At 49.6% G+C, this 27,206-nt stretch overlaps 2 protein-coding genes across 2 annotated transcripts; one reads left to right on the top strand and one right to left on the bottom strand.

The window, feature by feature from the left end:
- Positions 1 to 39: 39 nt before the first annotated feature.
- RAB5IF (RAB5 interacting factor) lies at positions 40 to 9,603 on the top strand. Its single transcript, XM_081149528.1, has 4 exons — positions 40 to 400; positions 2,087 to 2,190; positions 7,622 to 7,751; positions 9,222 to 9,603. Exons 1-4 carry the CDS (start codon positions 287 to 289, stop codon positions 9,261 to 9,263), a joined length of 390 nt encoding a protein of 129 aa, XP_081005654.1. The 5' UTR covers positions 40 to 286; the 3' UTR covers positions 9,264 to 9,603.
- Positions 9,529 to 26,970, bottom strand: SLA2 (Src like adaptor 2). The gene is made up of 8 exons (XM_081149521.1): positions 26,639 to 26,970; positions 23,585 to 23,715; positions 20,786 to 20,885; positions 20,328 to 20,414; positions 18,530 to 18,633; positions 12,094 to 12,243; positions 11,220 to 11,352; positions 9,529 to 10,813 (listed from the first exon to the last, which is right to left on the bottom strand). The coding sequence occupies exons 2-8, from the start codon at positions 23,673 to 23,675 to the stop codon at positions 10,657 to 10,659; spliced, it is 822 nt and encodes a 273-aa protein (XP_081005647.1). The 5' UTR covers positions 23,676 to 23,715; positions 26,639 to 26,970; the 3' UTR covers positions 9,529 to 10,656.
- Positions 26,971 to 27,206: the final 236 nt, after the last annotated feature.

The raw sequence follows: 27,206 nt of genomic DNA, 5'->3' as shown, positions 1-27,206 counted from the left end.
TTTTTTCACTCGGACCACTGCACGCCCTCCGATTGGCTGCGTGGGCACGTCGGCGGGAGGACGCTCGGCGCTGCGTTGCTCCTCCCTCCACGGCACCTGGTCTCGGCGGAGCGAGTTGAGCCGGGCTGCTTGGCCGAGGGCGGGCGGCTGCAGCGCACCCCCCGGCGAGACTGCCGAGCCTGCCACTGCCGCCCGAACGCCGTGACCCGCGACCCCAGGCCCCGACTCCTTTTGGCTCGGCCCGCGCGCCCCAGGCCCGGCCCGGCCCGGGCGGCGCGGCGGGAGGATGAGCGGCGGGAGGCGGAAGGAGGAGCCGCCTCAGCCGCAGCTGGCCAACGGGGCCCTCAAAGTCTCTGTCTGGAGCAAGGTGCTGCGAAGTGACGCGGCCTGGGAGGACAAGGTGAGGTAGGACCTGGTGAGGGCACAGGTTTGAGGAGCCGGCTGGCGCTTGGGGACGGGTGGGCGGGCCCTAGTTGGCACCCACATACGGCCGAATGTTTGGGGTGGCGGAGCGGGTGGCCAGAGGGTGTCATGGCGAACTCCGCGGGCCCGGGCCTGAGAGCCGAGCTAGGGGCTCACCGCCGAGTGGCCTAACGGCCAAGCCGCCTGGGTCATGCGAGCAGCAGCGTGGAGAGGGCAGAGGAGGTGCCCCTCGCGGGCAGGGCATGTGTTTGAACGGTGAGATTGAGCTGAATTCGATTTGACCTCCGCCGTTTACTCCCTGAAGGATCTAGAGTGATTTACTTTCTCCGAAATAACTGCTTAACGTAGTCGTTAGCATGAAAAGTAAAGGTAACAGACATCTACTGGGTACTTTGTCAGGTGCTCTCCATGCGTGTCTCATTTAATTTTCAGAACAACTCTGAACTGGGGTACTGTGGTGCATTAAGGAGGTAGCACATGGTGAGGCTCACTAAGGCGGCCATTGCTTTATTGTTTAACGAGAAAAACCGGATACCTTTAGTGTGATTGTTGAGGGGAGACTGAGACCACCTTGCAGGGGGGAGTGTGTGTGTGGGGGGGTGGGCTTCAGGATTTTCTTACCTGTTACACACATTCAGATCTGAGTTTGGGCTCTCCCTAGCCATGATCTGGAAGGGACCATCACGAACAGCTTGATTCCAGTTGGCCTGAAAAAAATGTTATATTTGCAGCCTTGGGGGGAGGCAGCTGGTGAATTATGTTTTCCTTTCTGGAGTCCCAGTAAGGAGGGATGGGAGGCACTTCGCGAAGTTGTCCCAGCCCTACCCAGCTCTTGTAAAACCCTTCTGATCTGCCGTGTCATTTCTTTCTTTTCTTCTGTAAGGACTGGTTCCTGAACTCTAGGGCAGGTCAGAAACCTGAGTCGTTCGTGTCCTTGTATGTAAAATAGATATGTTGCCGCCTGCCTCCAGCACTTTTGTTTCTAATCCTTTCTCTCTCCTTTGTGATTTACTCAAAATTCAGTGTGCAGGAAGAGGTACTGAGTAGGTTGCCTGTCGGCCCTTCTGGCTGGGACTGGTGTGTCTAGTTCTCCCCAGAGGAGATAAGTATTGTCAGTGTTCAGCAGCACAGTTGCTAACACCACATTTCGTTACCAGCCATTTCAGTTTTGCAACTTCTTGAAAAAGGTAAATGATTTTTCTAGTTTTTTAGTTAGAGCATAGCTCTTAGAAGTCATCACTCAAGACAAGTATCATGCCTTGCCGGGTGTGGCTCAGCAGTTGAGCATCGACCTAGGATTCAGGAGATTGCAGTTCAACTCCGGTCTGGGCACATGCCTGGATTGTGGGCTTGATCCCCAGCTGGGGGCATGCAGGAGGCAGCCAATCAGTGACGACTCTCATCATTGATGTTTGTCTTTCTCTCCCTTCCTCTCTCTGAAATTAATAAAGATTTTTTTTTTTAAAAAAAGACAAGTATCTCCCCCCCCCCTCCTTTTAGTATAAGACGAGGTAGAGATGAGAGAGCCCCATATATTTGCTTTTGGGGGGAAATTCCCTGGAAGATATGTTAGCAGGAAGCTTTCCTGTTCCTTACCTATTACAGGAGGTCCTACTGTGGCACCCAGTCCAGATAACGCATGCAGTCTGTCTCTCTCCTACAGGATGAATTTTTAGATGTGATCTACTGGTTCCGACAGATCATCGCTGTGGTCCTAGGTGTCATTTGGGGAGTGTTACCATTGCGAGGTTTCTTGGGAATAGCAGGGTAAGTCTTGGATATCTTGCATTTTCTTTTCTTTTCTTTCTTTTTTTTAGTGTATCTTTGTTGATTTCAGAGAAGCAGAGAGAGAGATAGAAACATCGATAATGAGAAAGTCATTGATCGGCTGCCTCCTGCATGCCCATGACTAGGGATTGAGCCCACAACCCCAGGCATGTGCCCTGACCAGGAAACGAACTTCGATCTCCTGGATCCTAGGTTGATGCTCAGCTGCTGAGCCACGCCTGGCCGGGCAAGGTCCTTACATTTTAGAGGCAATGAAAAAGTCAAAGGATTGGCCCTCCACCGTCTCCTGTGCTCCTGTGGCCAGTGGAAACGGTTGACACTAGCCCCTGGTCGTGGCTCTGCTTCTTAACAACCCACTGAAAATGAGTTCACATGTCCACTCCCCGCTTGATTGAATTAAAAGGATATGTGGGAATTGGGGGCAAGCAGTGGTGGACGTGGACAGGCAAGCTGTCACCTTTTTTCATGCAGGGAATATAAACTGTCACCCTTACCATGGAAAAGTCACATTGATTTTTTTTTAAGGGGTGGTCACATCTCTTCTCCTGTTACCCTAGGGTGAAATAAACTCATTTGAGTTGCCTGTTTTCTCACAGGTTGACCCAAAAGGAATACAGCTCTCCTAACTAACAAGGTTTTTGATTTATGATACTGAGCTGAGCATTTGTACAAGAAAACATTAAGAGTTTATTCTCTGCCTGACTTTGATGGAGTGCACACTTGATGAGGGCTGATTGGGGATGATGAGACCCAGGACCTGGTATTCACAGAGGTCCTCCCAGGTTGGAGGTGGTATATAGATACTTTGAGAGTGTTGGTCACCCCATTTGAGCTTTCTATGAGAGAAAAGGCAGAAAAGAGAAAAATGCCAGAGAAGGAGGAAGGGCAATCTAAAAGCTAGAGGGAGTTTCTCATCGTCCCATGGCCACTTGTCTAGGAGAGGTTCAGAGACCCTTGAACCTATTATGTCTTGTAGGATTCCTAAAGGATTTCTCTGAAGTCACCAATCTGGAATAATAGAGCAAAGACTAGAGCTAGTCTGATATACCTCATACTGTGGCAGAAGAGTTAAACTTGCCAAACAGATCTTCCTTTCTTTTTAACTTTATAGAAAGCTCTGAATTCAAGTTCTAGCTTTGTCACTTTCAGGCTACATAATTTTGGCCTCAGCTCTCTGAGACTCAGTTTCCTTATCATTAAAATGGGGGCAATAGCCTAGCTGGGCGTGGTTGAGCATTGACCTAGGATCCAACAGATCGAGGTTCAATTCCTGGTCAGGGCACGTGCCTGGGTTGTGGGCTCGATCTCCAGCAGGGGGCATGCAGGAGGCAGCCGATCAATGATGACTTTCATCATTGATGTTTCTCTCTCCCCCTCTCACTTCCTTTCTCTCTGAAAATTAATAAAAATACATAATAAATAAAGGAGCAATTAAAATGCCTGCCTCATAAGATTGATGTGTGAATTAAATGAAACAATGCAAATAAATTGCTGAATGTAGTGCTTAGTACCTCACAGGCACTCCATAAATCGTTCACTGCAATTATATGATTAGCTTTACAAAGAGTGGCACAATACCGCTTTTGAGAAGACAGGAAACGTGGCGTTTGGAGTGAATTCACCTTGGAGTGGATCACCCATAGTGCATAGAGCTGCTTTTTCAGGACTGCTTTCTGTGGTTCACTCCCACACTGTCCTGCCAGAGCCAAAACTCAAATCCCTTCTCTCCTTTGGTTGGCACCTTTTCCCCTGCTCTTGGAAAGAGCCCAAGGACATTGATTTTTCCACTCACATCCCTTCTCCATCTGTCTGACCCAGCTGCCTGGATGTAAGAGCAGAACTTCTCTGGTGCTCCGTTCTGGTGACTCCTCCCCACTTCTGCCATAGCTGCCCTCTGTTTTGGTTCCAGCTTGGCTTCTTATTTCTGGTGTAGCCACCAGTTAGGGCCCATTAATGTAAAACACTTTCCTCGGGTCTCAATTATAATTTGCTGAAGAACTGAGTGATGCTCCTGTGGTTTTGCATTATCAGAGGTGGGCCCTTTCCATCCCTTCCTGCCTGTCTCATAGAGTTTGGCATATGATTAATAGGTGCTCAGTGAATGCTTGTTAATTAAAAAAAAAAAAATTTAAATCCTTACCAGAGGACATGCTTTTGATTTTTAGAGAGAGGGAGAGAGAAACATCTATGTGAGAGTGAAACATTGATCTGTTGCCTCCCAAACGCACCCCAACTAGGGATCGAATCCGAAACCCAAGTATGTGCCCTGACTGGGAGCTGAACCCCGTGACCTTTGGTACACTGAATGACGCTCTAACCAGCTGAGCCACCTAGCCAGGGCTGCTTGTTAAATTTTCTAAAAAAAAAAAAATGAGCCCGGCCCGCGTGGCTCAGTGGTTGAGCGTTGACCTATGAACCAGGAGGGCACTGTTCAATTCCTGATCAGGGCGCATGCCCAGGTTGCAGGCTCTACCCCCAATAGGTGGCGTACAGGAGGCAGCCGATTAGTGACTCTCATCATTGAGATTTCTCTCTCCCTCTCCCTTCCTCTCTCTGAAATCAATAAAAACATTTAAAAAAAACCAAAAAACAAATGAATTCCCATTGACTCTTGAAAGCAGGGCCATATGTTACTGTTGTCATGTAGCCTTCCAGCCCTGAAGTCATAGTATTTGTTAGGTTCATTATTTTGTTAAATTTTGACAGGAGATTTTAGGATAGAATTAAAAAAAAAATTTTTTTTAATATGTTTGTGTTTTGTTTTGTTTTTATCCTCACCAGAGGATATTTTTTCTGTTGCTTTTCAGAGAGAGTAGGAGAGAGAGAGAGACATGGATGTGAGAGAAACATCGATTGGTTGCTTCCTGCATGCACCCTGAATAGGGCTGGGGATTGAGCCTGCAACTATGGTACGTTCCCTTGGCTGGAATTGAACCCAGGACCCTCCAGTCTGCGGGTGGATGCTCTTAACCACTCAGCAAAACCAGCTAGGGCTTAATATGTTTTTATTGATTTCAGAGAGAGGAAGGGAGAGGGAAGAGAAATAGAAATATCAATGATGAGAGAGTCATTGATCAGCTGCCTTCTGCATGCCCCCTACTGGGGATTGAGCCTGTAATCCAGGAATGTGCCCTGACCTGGAATCAAACCGTAACCTCTTGGTTCATGGGTCGACACTCAACCACTGAGCAACACTGGCTGGGCTCCTTGGTTGATTTTTGTATTGTGCCCTGACCAGAGATTGAACCCACAACCTTGGCATATTGGGACAGTGCTGTAACCAACTGAGCTACCTGGCCAGGGCATAAGATAGAATTTTTAAAAACCCATTTGAGAGTCAGTCTTTTTTAATGTTCTTCTCCAACCTCCAATCCAGCACGTTCATTTTTTTGTCTGCACATTTGCTGTGAAGTTCTCACCCTTGTTTACAATACAGAAATTACTCCCATCTTTAAAACTCAGTGTGAGCCTTTCCAGTCCTTTCTGGACCCCTCCCTCTTGACCACCAAGCATTTAAATACCTTTGTTTCTGTGGCTTCACTTTCTTCTAAGTGTGTAACCTTAGAAGGAAGGATTTGTGCTAACCCTTTTCTTTCTCCCTGCCATTCCTTATCTCACCTTTCCCTCTCATCTCACCAAGCAGCCGCTCTTACAGCTCACCTCATTTGATGAGTCTCCAGTCATTCTCCAGCCCTAGTGACATTTCTAAGTCCCATTAGTCCCATAAGCCACTAACTCAGCCTGTTCAAAATGAAACTCTTGTTAGAGGGAAGTATCCAGATCGGCCAGGTCCCAAGATTTCTGGCAGAAGATAAGGATGTGGCCACAATATAGCCAAGCCAAGGACTATTTTAGGTGAAATCCAAGAAAACCTTCGTTCTTCCTGACTTCCTGCTTCTGTTACTGAAACCATTGTACTCCTAGGCCCTTAGGCTCCAGCCCTTAGGCTTTCCCTCCCCATTCAGCCACTGTCCTAGTCACTGTCCTCAAACTTCATTGGCACTCTTTTCCTGAAACATGGTACAGGTCTAAACCAGACTCCCAGCTCAAGTTCCTCCCACTCAGGAGAAAGCCCTCACTCGCACTACTTACTAGACTTCCGGAAGTATGCACACCCCGCCTCACCCCCACCTTGCTCTCCCTGCCTCAGGTGGGCCCATTATATACTGGTTTACATGAGTCAGCATCATCTAACTGCCTTGCCCTCAGCAGCCCACACTTCATCCATTAGGAGGAACCGCTTCTCTGCATTTTTTTACCTCAGTCTTCAGAAAGAATAGGACTTAAGACATTCAGTCCTCCATCAAAATCTTGATCACTTTGTAGGTTACTTTTACATGACGATAGTACCAAGAGATCAGTAGAGCAGGGCAATATATTGCTACTCGCCCAGCCGTGGCTCAGTGGTTGAGGGTCGACCTAGGATCCAGGCGATTGGGGTTCGATTCCTGGTCAGGACACATGCCCAGGTTGCGGGCTCGATCCCCAGTTGGGGGCGTGCAGGAGGCAGCCGATCAATGCCTCTCTCATCGTTGATGTTTCTCTCTCTCATTCTCCTTTCCTCTCTCTGAAATCAATAAAGATATATTTAAAATATATATACATACATATATTGCTACTCACTGCATTCTAATTCTTCCATCAGTTAAATAATACATGATGGGGCTCAAAGACCTGCCTAGAGGTACTTGCAAACCTCTGGTTTCAATTCCACTCTCAGTACTGTTTCTATTTTTTATTATTTTTTAATTGGTTTTAGAAAGAGGGAGAGAGAAACATCAATGGGTTGCCTCCGTGCATGGCCCAGGGGATCGAACCTGCCACCTTTTGGTGTACGGGACAACACTCCAACCAACTGAGCCACACTGGTCAGGGCCTCACTGCTGTTTTTAGCCCCTAGTAATGGCAGGAACTCTCATGTTCACCTCCGCAAGTACAGTAGCAGACAGTGAACATCCAGAGATTGTCTCGTATTGGGAATTCTGCATGGGCTTTTTTAGTATACACCCTTGCTTGCTCAGTTAGGCCATGAAGCAGCAGCTTAACGTGTTTGTCCCATGGCCACCCCTCGCCCCAGCTGGAGCTACCTAGAGACTCAAGTGAGGTATTGGTCCTACTTGGGACCAGTCTGTCTTACTTTAAGGTGGCTTGGAGAACTTAAATCTGCTTTTTTATTTCATTTTTTGCTTTGGCTGGGCAACTAAAAAGAGTTATTCCTTCTTTAGGTCTCTAGCTCAGCAAAATGGGTAGCTCCATTGAGGGGCCAGGTGTTTTCATGTGTTATTTCACTTTTATAATAGAATAGTTAACTGTGCAACAATGAAGTACCTTAATAGAGCTGAACCATGGTGGTGGGAGTTCTGAGTCTTCCAAGCTTATGGTTTGTTTTTGGTGCTTGTCTTCCCTCCAGATTCTGCCTGATCAATGCAGGAGTCCTGTACCTCTACTTCAGCAACTACCTACAGATAGATGAGGAAGAATATGGCGGCACATGGGAGCTCACAAAAGAGGGGTTTATGACATCTTTTGCGTTGTTCATGGTATGTATAGCTGATAGTTTTATAGCAAGTAACATCATTTCCTGAGTTACTCAAGGGGAGCCTACTGATTGAGTTATTACACTGTGTGATTGGGGTACCATTTTTCACAAAGCTCGTGAGGCCAGAGGGCATGTCTACTCTTGAGTCACATTGTCCCAAAAGATGTGGTGTGATATACTGTACAGTCTCCCTGTGGTGTGAAAATCCTAAGCCCATTGTGAGCTTTTACATCTGATTCTCAACTCTGGCTGCATATTAGAAACAACTGGGAAACATTTTAAAATATAGTCATAGCATCATTCTTAATAGGTAAAATATACAAAGTTATCGATTGAAGAGTGGATATTCATGCAGAATATTATTTGGCCATAAAAAGGAATGAAGTACTGATACATGCTACAACATGATGACCCTTGAAAACATGCTAAGTGAAAGAAGCTAGACAAAAGATTACCTATTGTATGAATCCGTTTATGTGAAAATTCATACAGCCTGGCTGATGTGGCTCAGCGGTTGAGCATCAACCTATGTTCCAGGAGATTGTGGTTTAATTCCTGGTCAGAGCACATGTCTGGGTTTGCGGGCTCAATCCCTGGTGGGGGGCGTGCAGGAGGCAGCAGATCAATGACTCTCTCATCATTGATGTTTCTGTCTCTGTCTCTCTCCCTTCCTCTCTCTGAAATCAGTAAAGACACATTTAAAAAAAAAATTCATACAGACAACAGTTAAATTAGTGATTGCCAGTGGCTATGGGAAGGGGAAAGGGGAAATAACTGATCTTTTTAGGATGATGAAAATGTTCCAGAATCAGTTAAAAAATGGTGATATGTACATACCTCTGTGAATATTAAAAAAAAACTCTGAATTGTGTTGTTTTTTTAAAAATGGATTCAGTAAGAAAATAAACACCGGGGGGGAAAACAACCCTCCGAATTGTATACTTTACAGAATATAAATTATATCTAAAATTTTTTTATTTTTAATTTATAGACTCTAGCCTAAGCCAATAAAATAAAAATCTCTGGGAGGTGGCACTTGGGCCACAGCATAATACTTTTAAAGGTCCTAGGAGATGCAATGTGCAGTCAGTTTTGACAATATGTATGTTATTTGATATGGCACTGACAGGGTATAATGGTGGTTTTGTTTTCATATTTACGGCTAATCCTAACATCTACTAGCAGCATAGTCTGCTTTACCTGTTTTGTTTCTACATCTATAACTCCACTCCCTGGCACTTGGTTTGCTGTTTGGCAAGGTCAGAGGCTTGTCTGGGGTCCCTTAGGAAACACAGGCAGGTTGGTCCTGGGCTGTTAGTGACAGCTTGATTTCAGTGAAATTATTTAGGTCCCCAAACATTGTGCATTGGATAGCCCCTCGGGAGCCCACTGTGCAGACATCTGACTGTTTTGTGGAATAGGGGCCTATGTTGAGCAGGTGACCTATGAACATTGCTTGTCTCCTCTCCAGGTCATCTGGATCATCTTTTACACTGCCATCCACTATGACTGATGGTGTACAGTCCCCACCTGCTCCATTTCTGGTCCAAAGGACCCTCTTAGTTACAGCACAGAAACATGATTATAGGGGCACCCCAGCCACATGGAATCTGGAAGACACGTTTCCTGGACCAAGAATCAGTGTGTTGGGCGTCAGTGTTTTCTGCAAGTGTTGTGACCTGAAACTTTTTAAAGAACCATCCACCTTTTGGGGAAGCATTTCTGAATTGTCCACCACCAACCATGTCTTCTTGGATACCATCATGACACACCTATTTGCAGATTGGAGCTGTCGTTTAATTTGATGCACCTCTGGATCTGGATGAAACATTAAATTGTCTTCCTCACTTCTCCATCAGGTGTACAGTTTTTAAACTATCAGTGGCATTTCAAGTCTTTCAAAAAGAGTATGGCAGTATGTGCATGGTCCATAGCATAGTACAAGCGGTATCTAGTAACAGTTTCTATTGTAGAATGTTTTCAGATACTTGAATAAATCAGATCTTTAATTGACAACCTGTTGCTGGTACCTGGTAAAAGCCTGAGAAACTAGTGGAACACAAGAGGGGGTGCCCTCCTGTCTCTATCCCTCCTTCTTCTCCCTGCTCCCTTAGCAGCTCCAGCCAGGCCTCTTTCCCTTTGTGGGCTTAGGCCAAGGCCTTGGCTTTGTGGAGAGAAGGCTTACCACTTTTTGATGCTCTAGTGCCCCTGCCCAGCACTGAGAGCCACACATGACTGACCTCATCCCAGTATGCTGGGCTCAGAAGGTGTCATTTTGCATTGGGCCACTAGATGGCAAGGCCATTAAGACTTGGCCAGGTCCAAATAAGCTGCAAAATGAAATAGAAATCTGAGAGCTACAACTGTCCAGAGAAGGGGCTTGGTGGGGACATTTGAGGACCTGGACTGTCAGAAGTCCTCCTCTTTGCTCTAGGGTCAGGGGGAAGCTGGACAGCACAGGTTCCGCTGCTGTGTTGAGCCATCTATCCCCTCTGCTTTCCTGTCCCTTGTAAATTTTCTTCAGATGATTTTCTTCTTGAGGCTAGTGGTCCTTTCTAACTTGTGGGTGGGGCTGGTTAGCAGGGCGGGGGAGGGGTTTGAATGGGACTCGGCTGGCAGGGGAGGAAAATGTGCTGGAATTCCCAAACTTGGGCACTGACTACATCATACCCCAGAGGAAGTTTAGTCTCTTTGGAGCCCTGGCCCTGTTCTCAACTGGTCTGTACTTGAACTAGAGATTGCAGGCAGGGTCTTGGCCCTGGGAGGAGGTGTGTGATTTCTTAGGACTGAGAGGAAGGAACAGAGGATGCAGGTGGGACCTTGAATGTGCCTGTGTGGCCCTCCCCTCTCCTCACTGTACAGCCTTGCCTCTAGGGTACGCAGTCAGGCTGAGCTGACTTGGGATTCTAGGTGCTACGACGGTCCCCTTTTGGCCTCTGGGCTTTGGCATCGTCCAAGGAGATGTCATCAGTCAGGCTGATGTAGGAGCTGAGGGCCTCCCGGAGCCCCTCGCTGAGGAGAGCCGCCTCCCCTGTGGCAGGTGCTTCAGAGAGCAGGAGGGAGCTATGGAGGGTGGAAGAGCTAGGTCAAGGAGCTTTGTCTTCCCTGCACTTCCCACACAGTTCAGTTTTTAATTCACTTGTGAAGAACTCGCAGTGGCCCCCGTTCCCTATCAGGTTGAACCACAGCTTGGCTTCTCCACTCAGGACTGGGGCTGTTCGTCTACCTCATCTTGACTGATCTCCCTTCCATTCTGGCCACCTTCATGTTCAGGCATGCCCTGTGTACAGGGCCACTTCCTCCTCCCTGCCACTCCCCCACCCACCCCCTGAGCCTATGTTGGCTTCTTAGAGCTCAAGCAGTGCTCACTCACCCCCCAGTAGCCCTGAAGCTCATTCTGGGCTGTGGGTTCTCAGGGGTAATCCTAACTCCCCCTTGTTCTGCCTTCATGTTCCAGGGGTCCCCTCACCTGTCCAGCTCCTTCCAATTGAGGGGAGCCCTCTGCACAGTCACAGGTAGGGGTATGTCTTTGCCAGGGACTGGACCAGCTCTCCGCAGGGCGCAGGGCTTCTTGAGGAGGCAGCAAATGTCATCCGCCAGCTCTGAGGAAGAGACCTAGACTGTTGACATAGGTGACTCCAGCCCTGCTTTACTCTCCAACAACCACCACCCACCCAACAGCTTTACACACTTAGCAGATGGGAGCATAGTCTAAAAAGGGTTCCAGGGCATGACCCCCTAGATGTTGGCCTCCTAGAGGCTGAGACACAATCAAAAGTCATTCTGGGCTAGGTTTTGGAAGACAATTTCCTGTGGTTTGGGGTAAATTGATGGACCTCTTTAAGCCCAGTTTCTGGCTAGGAAAGTGCTTTGGGAAGAAGAAAACGGAGGAATGTTCAGTCTCTACTTGTGCTGTCAGTGTCTGTCGTGTGAACATCCTCCACCAGCCCCTGGGTCAGTCTCCCCAGTTTTACTCTCCCACATCCTCATGCCGCTAGTCCCCTGGCGCAAGAAAATGTTAAGAATCAACTTGAATTCCACAGCAGCAACAAATCTGGGCCTAGTTCCTGCACAGAGAACTGCGCTTGCCACTGGGGCTTTGACTCAACTACAGTGGTGGATGAGTCACTGGCCTGCGCTCACACGGGTCTGTGTGGCTCTCAGGGTATGGAGTAAAGATCGGGCTGCCCCCTGTGTTTCTTGGCACAGGGACTGGCATGAAGGTAGGGGAGGCCCTCTTCCATCTGTCTGGATATTCTTTAGGAGGTAAAGTGTCTAAGGATACTCTGACCCCTAAAATTCACATCCCAGTCTACCCTCATTGAGGCAAGGAAGGGCCATACCGGAGTAATGGTCCACCAGGGCCTGGAGTGAGGGGAAAGTGAAGCGTGGCGAGATGTACAGCCAGCCGTTGTCAAGGCGCTGGATCCTGTAGTGTCTGATCCGGTCCCAGGATGCAGGGCGGCTGAGGCGGACTGACAAGGAGTAACAGCCTGAGGAGGAAAGGGTCCAAGGTGGGACTGAGGCCCTGCTGGAACTGGGCCCTGCCCAAGTTGGGAGGCAGAAGAGAGGTGGCCACAGGGGATAGCCATGGGCCCCGACAAGGGAAGTGGGCGGGGAAGACAAAGCCTTGCTCTCTTGGTCACAATGACACTATGTAGTAGATGGGGCTCTTGTGAAATGAGATTGTGGACACAGAGCCCTCAGCACAGAGCCTGGCACAATGCAAATGAACATTAAGTGTTGGCTGTTACAAAGACTCAAGTGGGCAGAAGAGTTAGAATGTGAAAATATATCAGATGTCAGCAAGGACATGGAGAGAAAGGTTCTGGCCCGGTAGCTCAGTTGTTTAGAGCCTTGTCCCGATAACACCACCGTTGCAGGTTCCATTCCTGATCAGGGAACATAAAAGAATCAACCAGGCGCTGTACCAGCACCTTTTCCTTTCCCTTCCCCTTCCCCCTCCCCTCCCTTCCCCTCCCCTCCTCTCAGATCTGTTTCTTCATCTGTAAAGAGTGATAATAACTGTCCCAGTCAGACCACCACAAGGACTCAGGTGGTGAAGCGGGTAAAGCATTTAGCAGTGCCTGACATGTAGCAAGCACCTAATAACCCTGAACAGGCCCCTGGTCCTTTGCCCACACTGCTCCTTCTGTATGTCACACTTCCACCTGCGTAACCCCATGCTTCCCTTTCCAACTCAGTTCTGCTCAGACAGCTCCTCCAGAACACCTTCTCCGCCTGGGAGAAGCCCCAGCCCTAGGCTTGCCCAGGCACAAGTGCTATGTGGCACCAAGGGCCCTGCTCTGCCATCACCTGTCCCTCAACCCCATCCCTCTCCTGCCCCAACACTCATAACCCACTGTGAGCCTCCTGAGGGATGGCTCTGGTTTATCCCCCCACCATCTTCCCATCTCAGGAAACAGCAGCACTATTCATCCTTTACTAAGCTACTAACCCTGGCGTCATCCCTGACTGCCAATCTCTCAAACCTCCATCCAACCTGACAGAAAACCCTAATGGCTACACTCGGAACACATCCAGAATCTGACCACTTCTCACCCAGATGAACCTGCAGTGACTTCCCACGTGGCTTTCCATTTCTACTTTACCCCCTGCCCAATCCTCTCTTCGCAGCAGTTGAGGGATCAGGTCATGTCACCCCCCTACTCAGAACCACCCCTGTAACACTTAAATCCAAAGTCCTGCCCTGATGGGCGCAGCTTAGCAGTTCAGCTTCGACCTAGGATCCAGGAGATCGAGGTTCGATCCCTGGTCGGGGCACATGCCCGGGTTGTGGGCTCGATCAATGACTCTCTCATCATTGATGTTTCAACTCTCTCTCCCTCTCCCTTCCTCTCTCTGAAATCAATAAAGATACATTTTTAAAAACAACAAAAAACCCCACAAAGTCCTCACCCTGGAAAGGTTCCAGAAGGCTTAGCCGATGTCACATCCTGGCCTGCAGGGACCTCTGCAGTCAGGCACCTTGTTCTCAGAGGAGTTCTGATGACAATGCCAGGAGGAGGCGGGGGTCCACAGTGGTGTGACAAGATGCATGGTGTAGCCCGGCCGGGCGTGGCTCAGCAGTTGAGCATCGACCTAGGATCCAGGAGATCAAGGTTCGATTTCCGGTCAGGGCACATGCCCTGGTTGTGGGCTTGATCCCCAGTTGGGGATGTGCAGGAGGTAGTCGATCAATGACGACTCTCTCATCATTGATGTTTCTCTCTCTCCCTCTCCCTTCCTCTCTCTGAAATCAGTAAAGATATATATATTTTTTAAAAAAGATGCATGGTGTAAGCATAAAATACATAGTCTTTTATTACTTAAATCTGGGTCCCCTGGGTTGTACCTGTTTTTTCAAACTTAAAAGAACATAAGAACCATTAGGGGGGCAAGGGGGTTGTGAAGGAAGCAGATTTCTGACCTCGGTGCCCAATAGTCTGATTCAGTAGGTCTGAGGTGGGGCTCAAGAGTCTGCACTGTCAAGAAGTTCCCCTGACAGTTCATTCCTGTACACTCAAGTCTGAGGAGCTCTGCTCTAGGATGTCACCTGAGCCCCTAGAGCTGTGGTGTCAAACTTTTTTTGACCACAAACCACAATATGAAATTTTACACTATGATCCGGGACACAAACAAAAGTTTGATGAAGCAATATTTTCCCCAACTCCAGTGATGCACTCTGATGTTTTCTGCTGTATTTCATTTCACTCACTGGTCCAGATCCACTAAATCAGTGAGTTACAGGGCCCTCCCTGGTTTTCAAGCCTGGCTGCTTGTCAGAATCACCTGGGGGCTAAACAATAAATCAAAAAGACATGTATCTGTGGTGGGCAGTTAGACAGACATGAGCAGGGCAAGGACAATGGGCCAGGTACAGCAGGTCACCAGGATGGAAAGTCTCAGGTGCCTAGCAAAGGACAACTGTAGGGTGGGACCTTGCCCCTTCGGTGGCTTTTCCTCTCCTAGCATATTGCTGGTCCTGCAGTTTGGACCCCCGACCTTTCCTCCAAGGAGATAACATTTAGACCTTGGTTATATTTCAGCTCCTGGCCCAGAAGAGCAACAAAACCACCCAGGGCTAACCTCAGGACCAGCTTTGGATAGTGACCCCCCCTGCACTGGCACTGACCAATCAACAGGCAGTGGAGATCTAGACCGTGAAAGGACACACCTGGAAAACTGCTGAATATTCTGTTAAGAGCTTCCCCTGGCACCTCCCCAAAGATCTCCTTAAAACCATTAGGATGGAGGACCCCGAGCACTCTCCCTCCTGGGAGAGTGCCCCAGCCTTTCCCTTCCATCCCCCTTAGGCACATTAGCATTAGCATTAGCTCCCTCGCTCCCAAGCTCCAAGGGTCCTTCCTTTCCTCTATAACTTGTTTCCTAAGCCCAGGGGATTCTGATGCACACCCAATTTGAGACCCTCTGGTCAATAATTGAGCTGATTTCTTGGCCCAGAAATGACTCATGCCTCCAGCTTGACAAACTGTCCAAAAGAAAGCCCAGGAGAGGGATCGCAGTCCCAGGGAACCTCTGCCTGCCCTGCAGAACCGGCAAGCCTCTTCCTTTTCTGGCACCGAGAACAGCATCCTGATCTATCCCCCGTGCTGGCTCTGGGGAAGCTCAGAGTCCAATCTAACCTTAGCCCCAGTAACAATGTGGTTTTTTCTTTGTTTTCTTATTCCTTACCCGAGGATATTTTTCCATTGCTTTTCAGAGGGAGTGGATGGGGGAGAGAAAGAGAGAAAGATCAATGTGACAGAGACACATCGATTGGTTGCCCCCCCCATGAGCCCCGACCTAGGCAGGGGATTGAGCCTGCAACCAAGGTACGTGCCCTTGGCTGGACCTGAACACAGGACCCTTCCATCTGTGGGCCGATGCCCCAACCAGTGAGCCAGACTGGCCAGGGCTACCCCAGTTGTTCTGGCCACCATGGCCAGAAGAATATACCTAAGGAACTAACGGTAAAGGTAGAGCAAGATCCCTACTGTGCAAGCCCTACAAGCTAGCCCAATAATTACCGCCCCCCTGAGTTCCCATAGAAAGAACAAACCAGTCCCGCTCTGGCCAAGCATAGCCCCATTACTCATTGTAAGACATTGTGTTTAAATCGTTCCTTTTGTGTTGCTAAAGTTCCTCCCTTGTTTCCTGTACCAAAAGCTGACAGCCTGACAAATTATTGGAAACCCCTTTACTGCAGTGCCTTTGTGGTTACGGAGCATAAAGTGAGAAGAACTGAGGGTCGGGGCTGCCGTTCGGCTCTTACATGGGCGAGACGCCGCAACTGTAGCTGCTGGCAGCTAATAAAGGCTCCAAAACTCAAACACAAACTCTGGTGGTCGTCTGTCGCGGGTCACCCCAGAACACAGTAACAGTGTGGACCCTCATCTGCTTTCTCCTGTATTTCTCAGCTATTTTGCCTTGTGTTATAGCATAGTAAAAGCTAGGAAAATTCCAGGACTAGCGGAACAGGGAAACTGAGACAAATAGTTAGCAGTCTGCAGCCACCTAGTAAATCCTGCCTTCCCTAAACCAAGGACACTTAAGGGTAAATGGTTTACATTTCTCCTCCCCAGCCAGAGGGTAGATAGCTTAAATCACCCTACTCAGGGAGAAAGATAACAGAAATCCAATCAGTGCCATTTGCCAAACCCACCCAAGGACAGACAAATTCAGAAAATAAATCTCATTTTGGTATATGAGGATAAAGCTGATGAACATTCCATTGCGATCCACCCCTAAGACCTCCCCTAAACTCCCAGCCTTTAAAACCCTGAAAATGAAGGTCCCAGCTCTCTCCTGCCCCTGCAAGGGGATCATGCCGTCACCATCTCCTTCCCCCTTCTCCCCTCCAAGGGGACCCCACTAGACTTGCAACCAGGGAAGCAATGGGCAGAGGCAGCTCAGTCCCAGGGCACCCTCCCTCCGGGGAGCACACTGTTGCCATTCCATTCGTCGCCACGTGTTCCCTAACCTGTAAAGGACGCTGTGAGACTTGCGACCAGGAAAGCAATGGGAGCAGCCGTCCTGGGCTAGCCCCCGACCCTGTCTCCAAGGCAGTCCTCCCTTTCTCCTGACTTCCCAGTGAGACAAAGCAGCCCAGCCCAGGCTGTCCTGTTGCTTCTTCTACGCCCTGCTTATTTCATTGTCCTAAGTATATTTTTGCTGCTGCCAATAAATCCTTGTTTGTTTGTTTGATATATCTTTATTGATTTTAGAGAGAGGAAGGGAGAGGGAGAGAGAGAATTGAAATATCAATGATGAGAGAGTCATTGACCGGCTGCCTCCTGCACGCCCCTGACTGGGGATCGAGCCTGAAACCCGGGCATGTGCCTTGGCAGGGGATCGAACCGCGACTCCCTGGATCCTAGGTCGATGCTCAACTGCTGAGCCACGCCGGCCGGGCAAATCCTTGCTTTCTTTTCTATACTTTGTCTCTTGATTGAAATCTTTCCCTCAAGACAAGAACCAAGGTTTCCCTGGTAGCATTTGTATATGTGCCTACTTAGGAAAGGGGCAGAGTGGCAGTAAGGGCTGGTTAGTATGCTCTTGGGTTTGAACCAGGCCAGAGAAAGGTGGGGGTGGGGAGCTGAGTGCAAAGCACTTCCTGTGGCTTTCAGTGCTCACTGGGCCCAGTCTAGGAGGCCCTGACCCAAGTCAGCAACACCACTGTGGTTTCCTGTTTGCAGCTGCTGCCCTCGGACCCAGCCCTCACTCCAGATAGCCTCTGGGTGTGTGTAAGGGTGGGTTGCTCAGGCTGCCTAGAAAATAGCAGGAGGGCTTGGGGAGGGGTCGACCCAGGGAGCTCCCCAAGGAAGGGGAGGAGAGGGGAGGACTTGTTGGAGGGGCTCCAGGAGGGAGGTTGAGTAGAGAGCAAAGAGCCCTGACAGCCCATCACAGTTGGTTCAAATTAGGGCCAGGACAGGAGGCTGGTCCTCACTTCTGAGTATCTCCTCCCTAGCCCTCCACTGTGCTTGCAGTTCCACCATATTGTCACTGTGGGCCTTTCCTGGGTGTCTAAAGTAAGATGAACCCTGGCTGGGTTTGAATCCCAGCTCTGCACTTCTTAGCTGTGTCTCCCCAGGCAAATCGTTTCTCTTCTCTAAGCCTCAGTTTCCTCATCTGTAAAATGGGGACAAAGGAAGAACAACCCCCACAGGGTTGCTTGAGGGCACTGAAAGGGCCTGACACAAACGTGGGTGCTGCTACTCCTTCAATGTCTGTCCCTCTGCCTCTGCTGTAAGGGACTCAGGCGGCAGCTCAGAGGGAGGCAGGGGCATCAGAGACAGACCCCATCAACCTCGTGTTTTGTTTGCAAAGCCCTGTACCTGAGGTGGGAGAAGCCTCAGATGAACGTGCAGGGTGACATGTCCCTACGCCTCTTTAGGCCTCTTTCCACATCTGAACGGCAGAGAGGGGAAGATCCTGAGATGGCTTCTAACGGGTTTTCTGGCTCTGACTGGATGGTGACCCACAGCACAGAGACCCTGTCAGCTCATCAATTTTTTGCCAAGAGACAGGATCATGTTGTGTCTTGGTAAGGGAAGGAAATTCTGTTGGATAACTACTGTGGGCCATTCATGCTCTGTTAGAAATGCAGGTTATTGCTCAATTGCTGCTGGGTTCTCATGGTAGCAACATGGCAGCCAGTCAGCCAGACTGCCTGACTCCAGCCCTTTGCACTTGACCTCTGCCCTCTGCCCCCACATCACGTCACCCTTGGTTTTGGTATTCAAGAGATAAACCCCAGTAGGGGCTCAGCTTACCCACCTCTCCTGGTCTGGCTCTCCCGAATGAGGAAGGCCCCTCCAGGGTTTCCAGGCAGCAACAGCAGTTCCTCAGCTTTCTCCCGGCTCAAGCCCTCGTACAGCCACCTGGAGAAGCAGCAGAGCCAGGGGTCAGCCTGGGGAGTGGGTGGGCCCCCAGCTTTGTCCCCCTGATCCTGGCCCCAGGGGCCTCAGAGGACAGCCTCACAGGGCCAGCCCAGTCTTTCCTGCCGCGGAGCTGGGGGCAGGCTGGGAGATCCTGGCCTTTCTTCTACCACTCCCCAGTGTCCTGCCACCACTGTGGTACCCACCTTTCCAAGAATTGCCCGTTTTGTGTGAGTGTGTGTGTGTTTAAATTTCAGTAAATATTTTATTTGGATATTTTAAAGTTTAACTTCATAGCTAAATGTATGCGGGTGAACCTTTATTCGTTATCACTGAAATGTAACTTGCAGTAAAGCTGATTTGTGGACAGAAACGCTGGAACTTGAATGTTCAAAACGTCTAAAATTTTGGAAAATACCGGGTAGCCCACTGGTCACCATAGGTGGCTCCCAAGTGCAGCCCTCCACCACCTGCTCCCAGGGCTTCTTTCCATGCCGAGGTTTTGATTACTCTGACCCTATATTGTCCTTCCTCTCTTCACTTAATCCCTCACCTATTATCTACATGGACTTAACTGTAAAGAGAAGGTAGGGTAGTTCTGCAGGAATGTTTTGGTCCTAGGCCATCAGCCTCCTAGGTCCCCAGGGGCATGCCCTGTGACCCCAGGCAAAGCCTACAGAAGCTGATTTGATGGAAATGGCTGCCTCCGTGTCATTTCATGAACTTCCATGGTCAAAGCCAGAGTCAGGGTTGAGTTGATGCCAAGTAAATAAATTAGAGAAGCTGTGCCTCACTTGGTGCCAGTAGCAAACAGCCTCATTTTATAGTAAATAAAACAAGTAAAAAATTGTGATGTCTTATAAAAACTGAGGATGTAAATAAAGGAGTGGCAAGGGAAGGGGGTATCTTGGAGATGGTCAGTGTTCCTTGGCTTAAACTCAGTGCCATGCTGTGGATGTAAAACCTCCACCCAGTACACCCAGGCCACCAGGAAACACGTGGCAAGGTGGGCTTCACCCGGCTTGCAGACAACCTCCGTGAGAGCTGACCCTGCGAGGTGTCCACACATCGCAGGATCCCTGCGTTACTCTCACCAGAATGAGACACCCCGTGAGCCGCAGAACAGGAAGGCCACCCAGTGCTGCAGCTGTGCTTCTCTCAGACCTGGAGGGAGGTCACAGCAATGCCTGTGTACAGCGACACGTTCCCAATCCTGCATTGTTCAGAGAGATCCCACCAAAAGGCACTTCACTTCCTCTCTCTCCTGGCATAGAATTTGCTCTGGGGTCAGTTCCTTTTGTCACTCACTTTTGGAGAGAGATGGCTGTGCTTTGTAGGAGACCCTGTGTCCCGTGTCTGGCCCTCCCTCACAGGTGCCTCTCAGAAGGGCAGGCCCATGACATGGGGCACCACCCCTTTGTTTTCTTGCCTCTGGATGTTTATTCAGGCTGATTCCATCTCCTGAAAGTCCCTTTCAGCATTCTCTACCAACACATTCCCCCCAACCCGCCTCCTCTAGGCTCCCAAGCCCAGCGGGCCAATCTTAGAGAGTTAGCTATCTGCTCCTGAGGGCAGAGCCTGGGCCTGATTCTCCCGTCCCCACGTTTTCTCAGCACAGGACTAGGCATAAAGGACTATGCTTGTGGGAAGAGAAAGCAGGCAAGTCCCCCAAGGCAGGGCCTGGAGTGGAAACTCACCCATGGGAGATTTTGGCCACATGGACGCTAGGGATGCTGTACTCTCTGCCTGAGCCCTCCGACAGCACCGTCCACCAGTCTCCGTCCCTGCAGAGAAAGGAGGGAGACCCCTCTCAGAAGGACCAAGGCCCCAAGAACTGCTCATTTGGGACTTACAAGGGCCCTCCAGGCTGGATCCCACCTGAGTTTCCCAGGTTTCCTTGCACCAGCCAATCCAGGTACCTCCTGGGCAGTAGATGGCATGATTCAGGGTCCCCTGTATGGCCTGCCTACCCACTGCTTCTCCCTGTAGCTGTGTCATGCTGTCCAAAATCCCACCATTAGGGCCATGCGGGAGCCTGACACCAAAGGCCATGCTCTTTTCTCCTGGAGGGAGTGGCCCTTTTTCACATCAGTGTATCGGCAGGTGTCAGGGGGAGGGAGCAGATCATCCCACGCAGGCCCTTGGAATGACTTACTCAGAGATGATGGTCAGTGGCTCCCCCAGTCTCAGTGACAGCTCTGCCTGATCGCCTACTGGAAAGCTGCCCAGGGCCACGGCTGTGGCTTTGCTCCTCTCTGCATGGAGGGACAGAGGTGGTCACCCTCTTGGCCAGCTGTCTCCAGATGTAAGGTCTAGTGGAGTCTGGGATCCCACCATCAACCTCCCCACAGGCACCCTGGACTGGTTCCTATATGTCCCCTCAGCACACGTGGAGATCCCTGTGGTGACCCCAGACAGGAGCCCCCCAGAGCCCGGGTTTCTCTCTCTGACCTATCGGCAGCACAGGACGTGACCGTTCCACACTACAGGGAAATTCCTGATGCCTGAACAAACAGTGCAAGAAAGTCTTGTGGAGGGCATCCTGCAATAAGGGTGGAACCAGGTGGCTGGGAAGGGCCTTTCCCCTCCTGGAAGCCTTGGCCATGCACCCCTAGGAACTGCTAAGCTGTATGTTGTTCCCTTGATTGTCCCCCTCCACCTGGCTGACACATCTTCATCTTTTGCTCCCCAGATGAAATGTCCCTTCCTTAGGGAAGCCTTCCCTGACAAACGCCTTAGCAGACAGACACTCTTGGTCAGAGTCCCTTAAATCATGTTGTTGCCCAAGTCTAACAAAACTGTAATTGATTATTGATTAAGCACCTGTCTTTGGGACTGTTCCTGAAGGCAGAGACTGTGCCTGTCTTGTCCACTGCTGGGAACCCTGGTCGTACGTGCACAAGGCCTGGCACAAAATCCTTAGTGTTTGGATGGATGCAAGGCTGATGGACAGAGATGACTCATGGAAGGGACTGCCCAAAATCCATGCTTCTGCTGGGACCAGAGATAGACCTACAGAGAGGCCCATCCTTTACCTGCAGACCCTGGCAGAGAAGGGAACACAGTTCACCTCAGGTCCCGAAGGCAGGACACCTGCATGGGGGTGGGGGAAGGTTCACCGTTCTACCCTCAGCAGCCTTGGGCATGACTCAGAGCAGCCTTGGGGCTGCTGCCGCGGCTAGATTCAGAGGAAATGAGGTGGAGGTCTGTGTGGTTTCCAGGTCCTTCCTGAGAGGCCTGCTGGGCCCCAAGCACTCTATGGAGACTGAGTGGCTACAGGGCCTAGGGCTTTAGGACTCAATGGCTGTAGGGCCTGAGGAGGCTGGTATTAGGGAGATGAGGATATTGGAGGCAGGGGCTGAGAAGGAAGCCCCAGCCACTGTAGGGGAGTTTTCAGATTCAGGCAGCTCCTGTCCAAACACTAATACGCAGACATTTGCTCTAGTCTCCTGGTTCTGTTTAAGTATGTTTCCATGTCCTTCCTCCTAAAAGTGCCACTTGGTTTAGAGTAATCTTGTTATCTGTGATGGTTACATTTATGTCTCAGTGTGGCTAGCCCACAGGCCCCAGATATTTGGTCAAACAGCAGTCTAGATGTTGCTGTGAAGGTATTTTTGAGATGAGATTAACATTTAAATTGGTAGACTCTGAATAAAACCCATAATGGGTGTGTGTCCCTTCCAGTTAGTTGAAGATGTTAAGAGAAACAGACTGAGGTCCTCTGAGGAAGAGGGAATCCTGCCTCCAGACCCAACTCTGGAATTCTGCAGCATCAACTCTTCCCTGGGTCACCAGCCTCCAGGCCTGCCCTGCAGATTTGAGACTTGCCAGCCCCCACAATTGAATGAGCCAGTTTCTTAAAATAAATTCTCTCTGTGTACACACACACACACACACACACACACACACACACACACACACACACTATTGGTTCTGTGGTTCTGTTTCTCTGCAGAACTCTGATGAATACATTATCGAAACCCCAAATCAGGATGTGTTTTGAGAAAGGATTTGTGGGCTATTTTGGGGAACAAGAAACAAAGCTTTGACATCAAAAAATTAGAATTTATTTTAATCGTCCTAAAAAGTAGCATTTTTAGTCATAAACTACCTTAGAAAATACCAGCTATAGGTTCAGCATATGCATTGTATGTGCTAATTTTTTCCAGTTGTCATAGCTCTAATTTATTTCAAGTATTTCATAGCACCACTCAGGATAAGAGGAGAGATTTTTGGAGAATCATTGACTAGTAGAATTTTATAGATGGAAATGATGATGGAAATGTTCCATAATTTTGCTGTCCAATTAAGGTAGCCAGTAGCTACATATGGCTTTAAAAAAAACCCACATGTCTTTATTGATTTCAGAGAGAGGAAGAGAGAGAGAGAAACATCAATGATGAGAGAGTCATTGATCAGCTGCCTCCTGCATGCCTCCTGCTGGGGATCGAGCCAGCAAGGTGGGCACATGCCCTGACTGGAAATCGAACTTCGATCTCCTGGATCCTAGGTCAGTGCTCAACTGCTGAGCCACGTGGCCAGGCACATATTGCTTTGAGCATTTGAAATGCTAGTGTGACTGAGGAGCTGAATATTCAATTTTATTTCATTTAAATTAATTTAAATTTAAATTGTAAGGTATGGAGAGCTACAGAAGTGGGATTGGTCTTAGAGTTGCCAGTTCAGTCCCCAAATAAATTGGCTGAGGAGGAAAGAAGCCTTGGGAGATGCCTAAGGGACTACCACACCCGCCTGGATTTTCTACTTTACCTGGTTGTTTAATGTTGACTGCTAACATGTAAGCTCTACAATAGCAGGACCCTGCCTGCATGGCTCACTGGGGAGGGCCTGGTATACAGCAGGAACTCATTGACGCTTGAGGCTGTTTTGGAGTGGCTGGTCAGGAAGGCCCTGGGCAGCTTCATGGTGCAGCCTCATGGGGCCTGTAGCTTACCTGGTTGCATGGATACAGGGCCCTGGTCTTGGACAGAGGGACTTGAGCTTGGGCTTGGCAGGATTTTCCCTCTGCTGGGCTGACTTCCCATAGCTCCTCAGCGGAACTCTCAGAAGCACATGGAGAGAAATCTAAAAGAGATGCTGTGATGGAGACAGAGCGGTGGCTCCAGGCCTGGTGCCAACACCCTCCCGCCCTGGCCCTGCCCTGCTAACCTCCTGGCTGATGCATGCAAACGATCCCCCTCCCGTCAGGACCAGGGGCCAGCGCTTCCCCCAGACCCTGAAGGGTCTCTGCAAGGCCGGCCCTGTTTTCTCCTCACTGTGCTGCAGCCATACTGTTTCTGGGCCTTTGTGGGTGTGGTGCACCTCCCCACCGGCAGGAATATCCTTCCCCCCTTCAGGGCTGTCTTGATCCCACCCTTTGCCAGGAAGCTTTTCCTGAATCTCCCAGGCCCTGCTGATCATTCAGATGGCCTAATCAGAACCATCTCCTGACGTGGGGTCATATTCTGTGTGACAGGGGACAGTGACAGGACAGAGTTCACTACAGGCCTAGCAGAACCCAATGCTAGGGTTAGAAGTGGACAAGGCGGATCTGGTGTCAAAATAAGCTAAGGTGACACTGAGCAAACTTATTGGTGTCACAGGGCAAAGGCGACTGGGAGGTTGTGTGACACAGTGATGACTTGCAAGGCTTTGGAAGATTGGCTGTGGAGCGATTTCCTCTCTCTTTGCCTCCATTTCCTCATCTGAAAAATGGGGATAACAATACAGGTCTTAGAGGTAACACGTGAAAAGCCTGGCCGGGGCTGGTTTTCGTCTACCATGACTTGAATGTCACTTCAGAGGCTGCTCCTGGGAGCCTTCCCTTTTTTCTCTTGGCTCCCTGTTGTGTTCCTTCCCATTTTAATTATTCATTTATTAAAGCTTTACTTATTCAATACACCATTATTCTACAGGTTAAGGAAGACAGGACCTCTCCTAGTTTGCCAACTTTCTCAGCATTTTGTAAGGACTTTGGCCTATAGAAGGCACTCAATACACATGAACTGAGTGGATGAATGTGATTATCAGCTCTTTGGACAGGTGTCTTTAAAAAATATTGATTTGAGGGGGCGAGGGAGAGAAGGAGAGAGGGAGAGAGAGGGAGAGAGAGGGAGAGAAAGGGAGAGGAGGGAGAAACATCAACTTGTCGTTCCACCCATTTATGCATTCACTGGTTGCTTCTTGTATGTGCCAACTGGGATGGAACCCGCAACCTTGGTGTATCAGGACTCTCTAACCAACTGAGCTGCCCAGCCAGGGTTGGACAGTTGTCTTAGCCTTAAAATAATTTAAATTCCCAGGTTTCCAGGGTAATGCTGATTTTTCCAAACACTATTTCAAAGTGTTTTGTGGAGGTGATTTCCATTCTTTTCAGTAGAGACAGGCTCCGTCCTTGCCTTTGAGCCTAGCACAGCGCCAGGATGAGGACAGGTGTCTGTCATTATCATGGATTGACTTCCATGGCCTCACAGGCTAGTCCAGTCTGAGTAAAAACCCTGCCTTCGAGTAGGGAACGACTGTCTGTGTATGTGTAAGGGGATACCCTCAGTGCTGCAGTCTTGTGCCACTGACAGGGGCTAATAGTACCTGTTTCTCCGCCCCCCCCCCCCCCCATTCAGTATTCATGGGACAGGAACTCTTGTTTACAAAACAGGCCCAGTTAGGAAGTGGCTCCTGCTGACTTGGGGATCCTGAAGCCTTGGCAACTGGAGATGGTGCTGCTGCCTCCTCAGGTGTCTGATTCCCTCATTGCTAAGGTCAGGTTTTCAGCATTCTTGCTGCTCCCCAGGTTTCCTCGTTGAGTATGAGGTACAGGCTCTATGCTTTACTGTGCAGAAAACCCCAGGGGAGATCTTTCCTCGGTAGCACAAGTGATTAATTCAGGCCAACCAGGCTGAACCTGCGTGACCTCAGGAAGAACATGCAACCTTTCCCAGTCTCATCTGTGAATCAGAGAGAACACGGAGTCCACAGGGTACGGGGGAAGTCGAGGAGCCTGGCACAGAATGGGTGCTCAGTAAAGGTTAGTTTCCTTTCCCCTCCTTCAGCAAGACAGTCACCACAATCGACAACTGCGCTAAACCCAGAAACTTCTAGAGGCAGGTGGGGCTGGGGGATGGGCCTGAAGGAGGTAGAAGTGCACTGACTGGAAGCCCCCAGCACTCTCTGCTAGCTCCCTTCACCTGGTGGAGTCAGGAGGCCTCCTGGAGGGCAAAAAGAAGACCATGGGGGTGGGCAGGCCTAGGAGGAGGTGTTGGCCAAAACTTTTAAGAGAGATCCTATAATCATTAATTATATAAGCATTTGAACAACTTACTATGCGTTAGGCACTTTCTAGAGGACCTGGGCCAGGAAGGAGTTAGGAAAAAGCAGCTTCGATCAGCACAATGCCCACAATTGCCTTTGATCATCTTATTGACCCTTTGGGAGGTCTGCATCTAATCCCATTCAGATACAGGAACAGGGCCCAGAGAGTCCGGGCCTCGTGCTCAGTCACACAGCTGGTTAGCGCAGAGCTGGTGCTACAATCCTGTCTTTATGTTTTTGTGCTAATTGATAATTTCTCAGTGGTGGAGTAAGAGTGATGAATTTGGATTGAGCTCCCTCTCTTTCAGCTGAGAAATATCACCCTTTTGAGAGGAACTGACGATACTAGAGTGGAAGGTATCTTCAGAGATTATAATCCAGACTCCTCTTGTTCACTGAAGTTGGACGGCTGGGGCCCAGAGAGGGCCCCTAAGTCACACAGCATGTTAGTAACCGAGATGGGACCAGATCAGGTGTGCAGACACAGCGGGAGGGAGCAGTGTAGCTCTCCAGGGGACAAAGGTGGAGGAGGGAGGCCTGGGTCCCTTCAGGCGCCCTTAGAAATCACCTCTCACAGGCTCAGCAGAAACACTCCTCCTTGAGCTTTCCTCCCAACTATAAAGCCCACTCCCAGTCTCTGAGAGGATCGTCCTTCCTCACAGTCCCAAGGCCATCGGAAAACAAAACCAAGCATACTTACTGGTTTCCTGTCATCAGTCTTGGGGTGGGGGCTCAGCTAAGACGCATGCTTTGGCTGGAGAGGTCAGGGCTTTGGGGGGCCCTTCTGGAAGTCTGCCAACATCCTTAGTTTCAGGACATCCAGGACCCTCTTGGTCTGGGAGAGTCTTCAGGGAGAGGCCCTCAGGATTGCTTTGGGTAGCTTCGTATCTGCCTTTGGTCAGCAGTTTGTACACCTGGGGTGGAACAGGAGCCCCGATTGGGTGAACCTCCCAAGCACAGATGGGCCAGGGAAGAAGGCTCAGAGCTCAAAGAGCTGTTATGGGGTCCTTGGGGCTCCCGGCTCACATCTGCAGACTCTGTGGTTCTCACAACCACCCATTTCCTCTGACGGCATCACAGATCAAGGAGCCACCTTCCCCGAGTTCCTGTTACTGGGGCAGAAGCAGCTGCCTTGTCATGATCCTAGAAGGTTTTCTTCTGGCTTTACCGTGTGGTCTTGACTAAGGAACACAGAACCGAGGTAAATGAGCAGGAATTTCCAGGCTTACCTGATCATAATATCACCTGAGGGGCTTGTTAGTATCAGA

This window comes from Miniopterus schreibersii, assembly GCF_964146895.1.
Source record: "Miniopterus schreibersii genome assembly, chromosome: 10".
Classification (NCBI taxonomy): Eukaryota; Metazoa; Chordata; class Mammalia; order Chiroptera; family Miniopteridae; genus Miniopterus; species Miniopterus schreibersii.
Note: the sequence above shows the minus strand (reverse complement) of the source record. Positions and strands in the feature narration are given on the sequence as shown.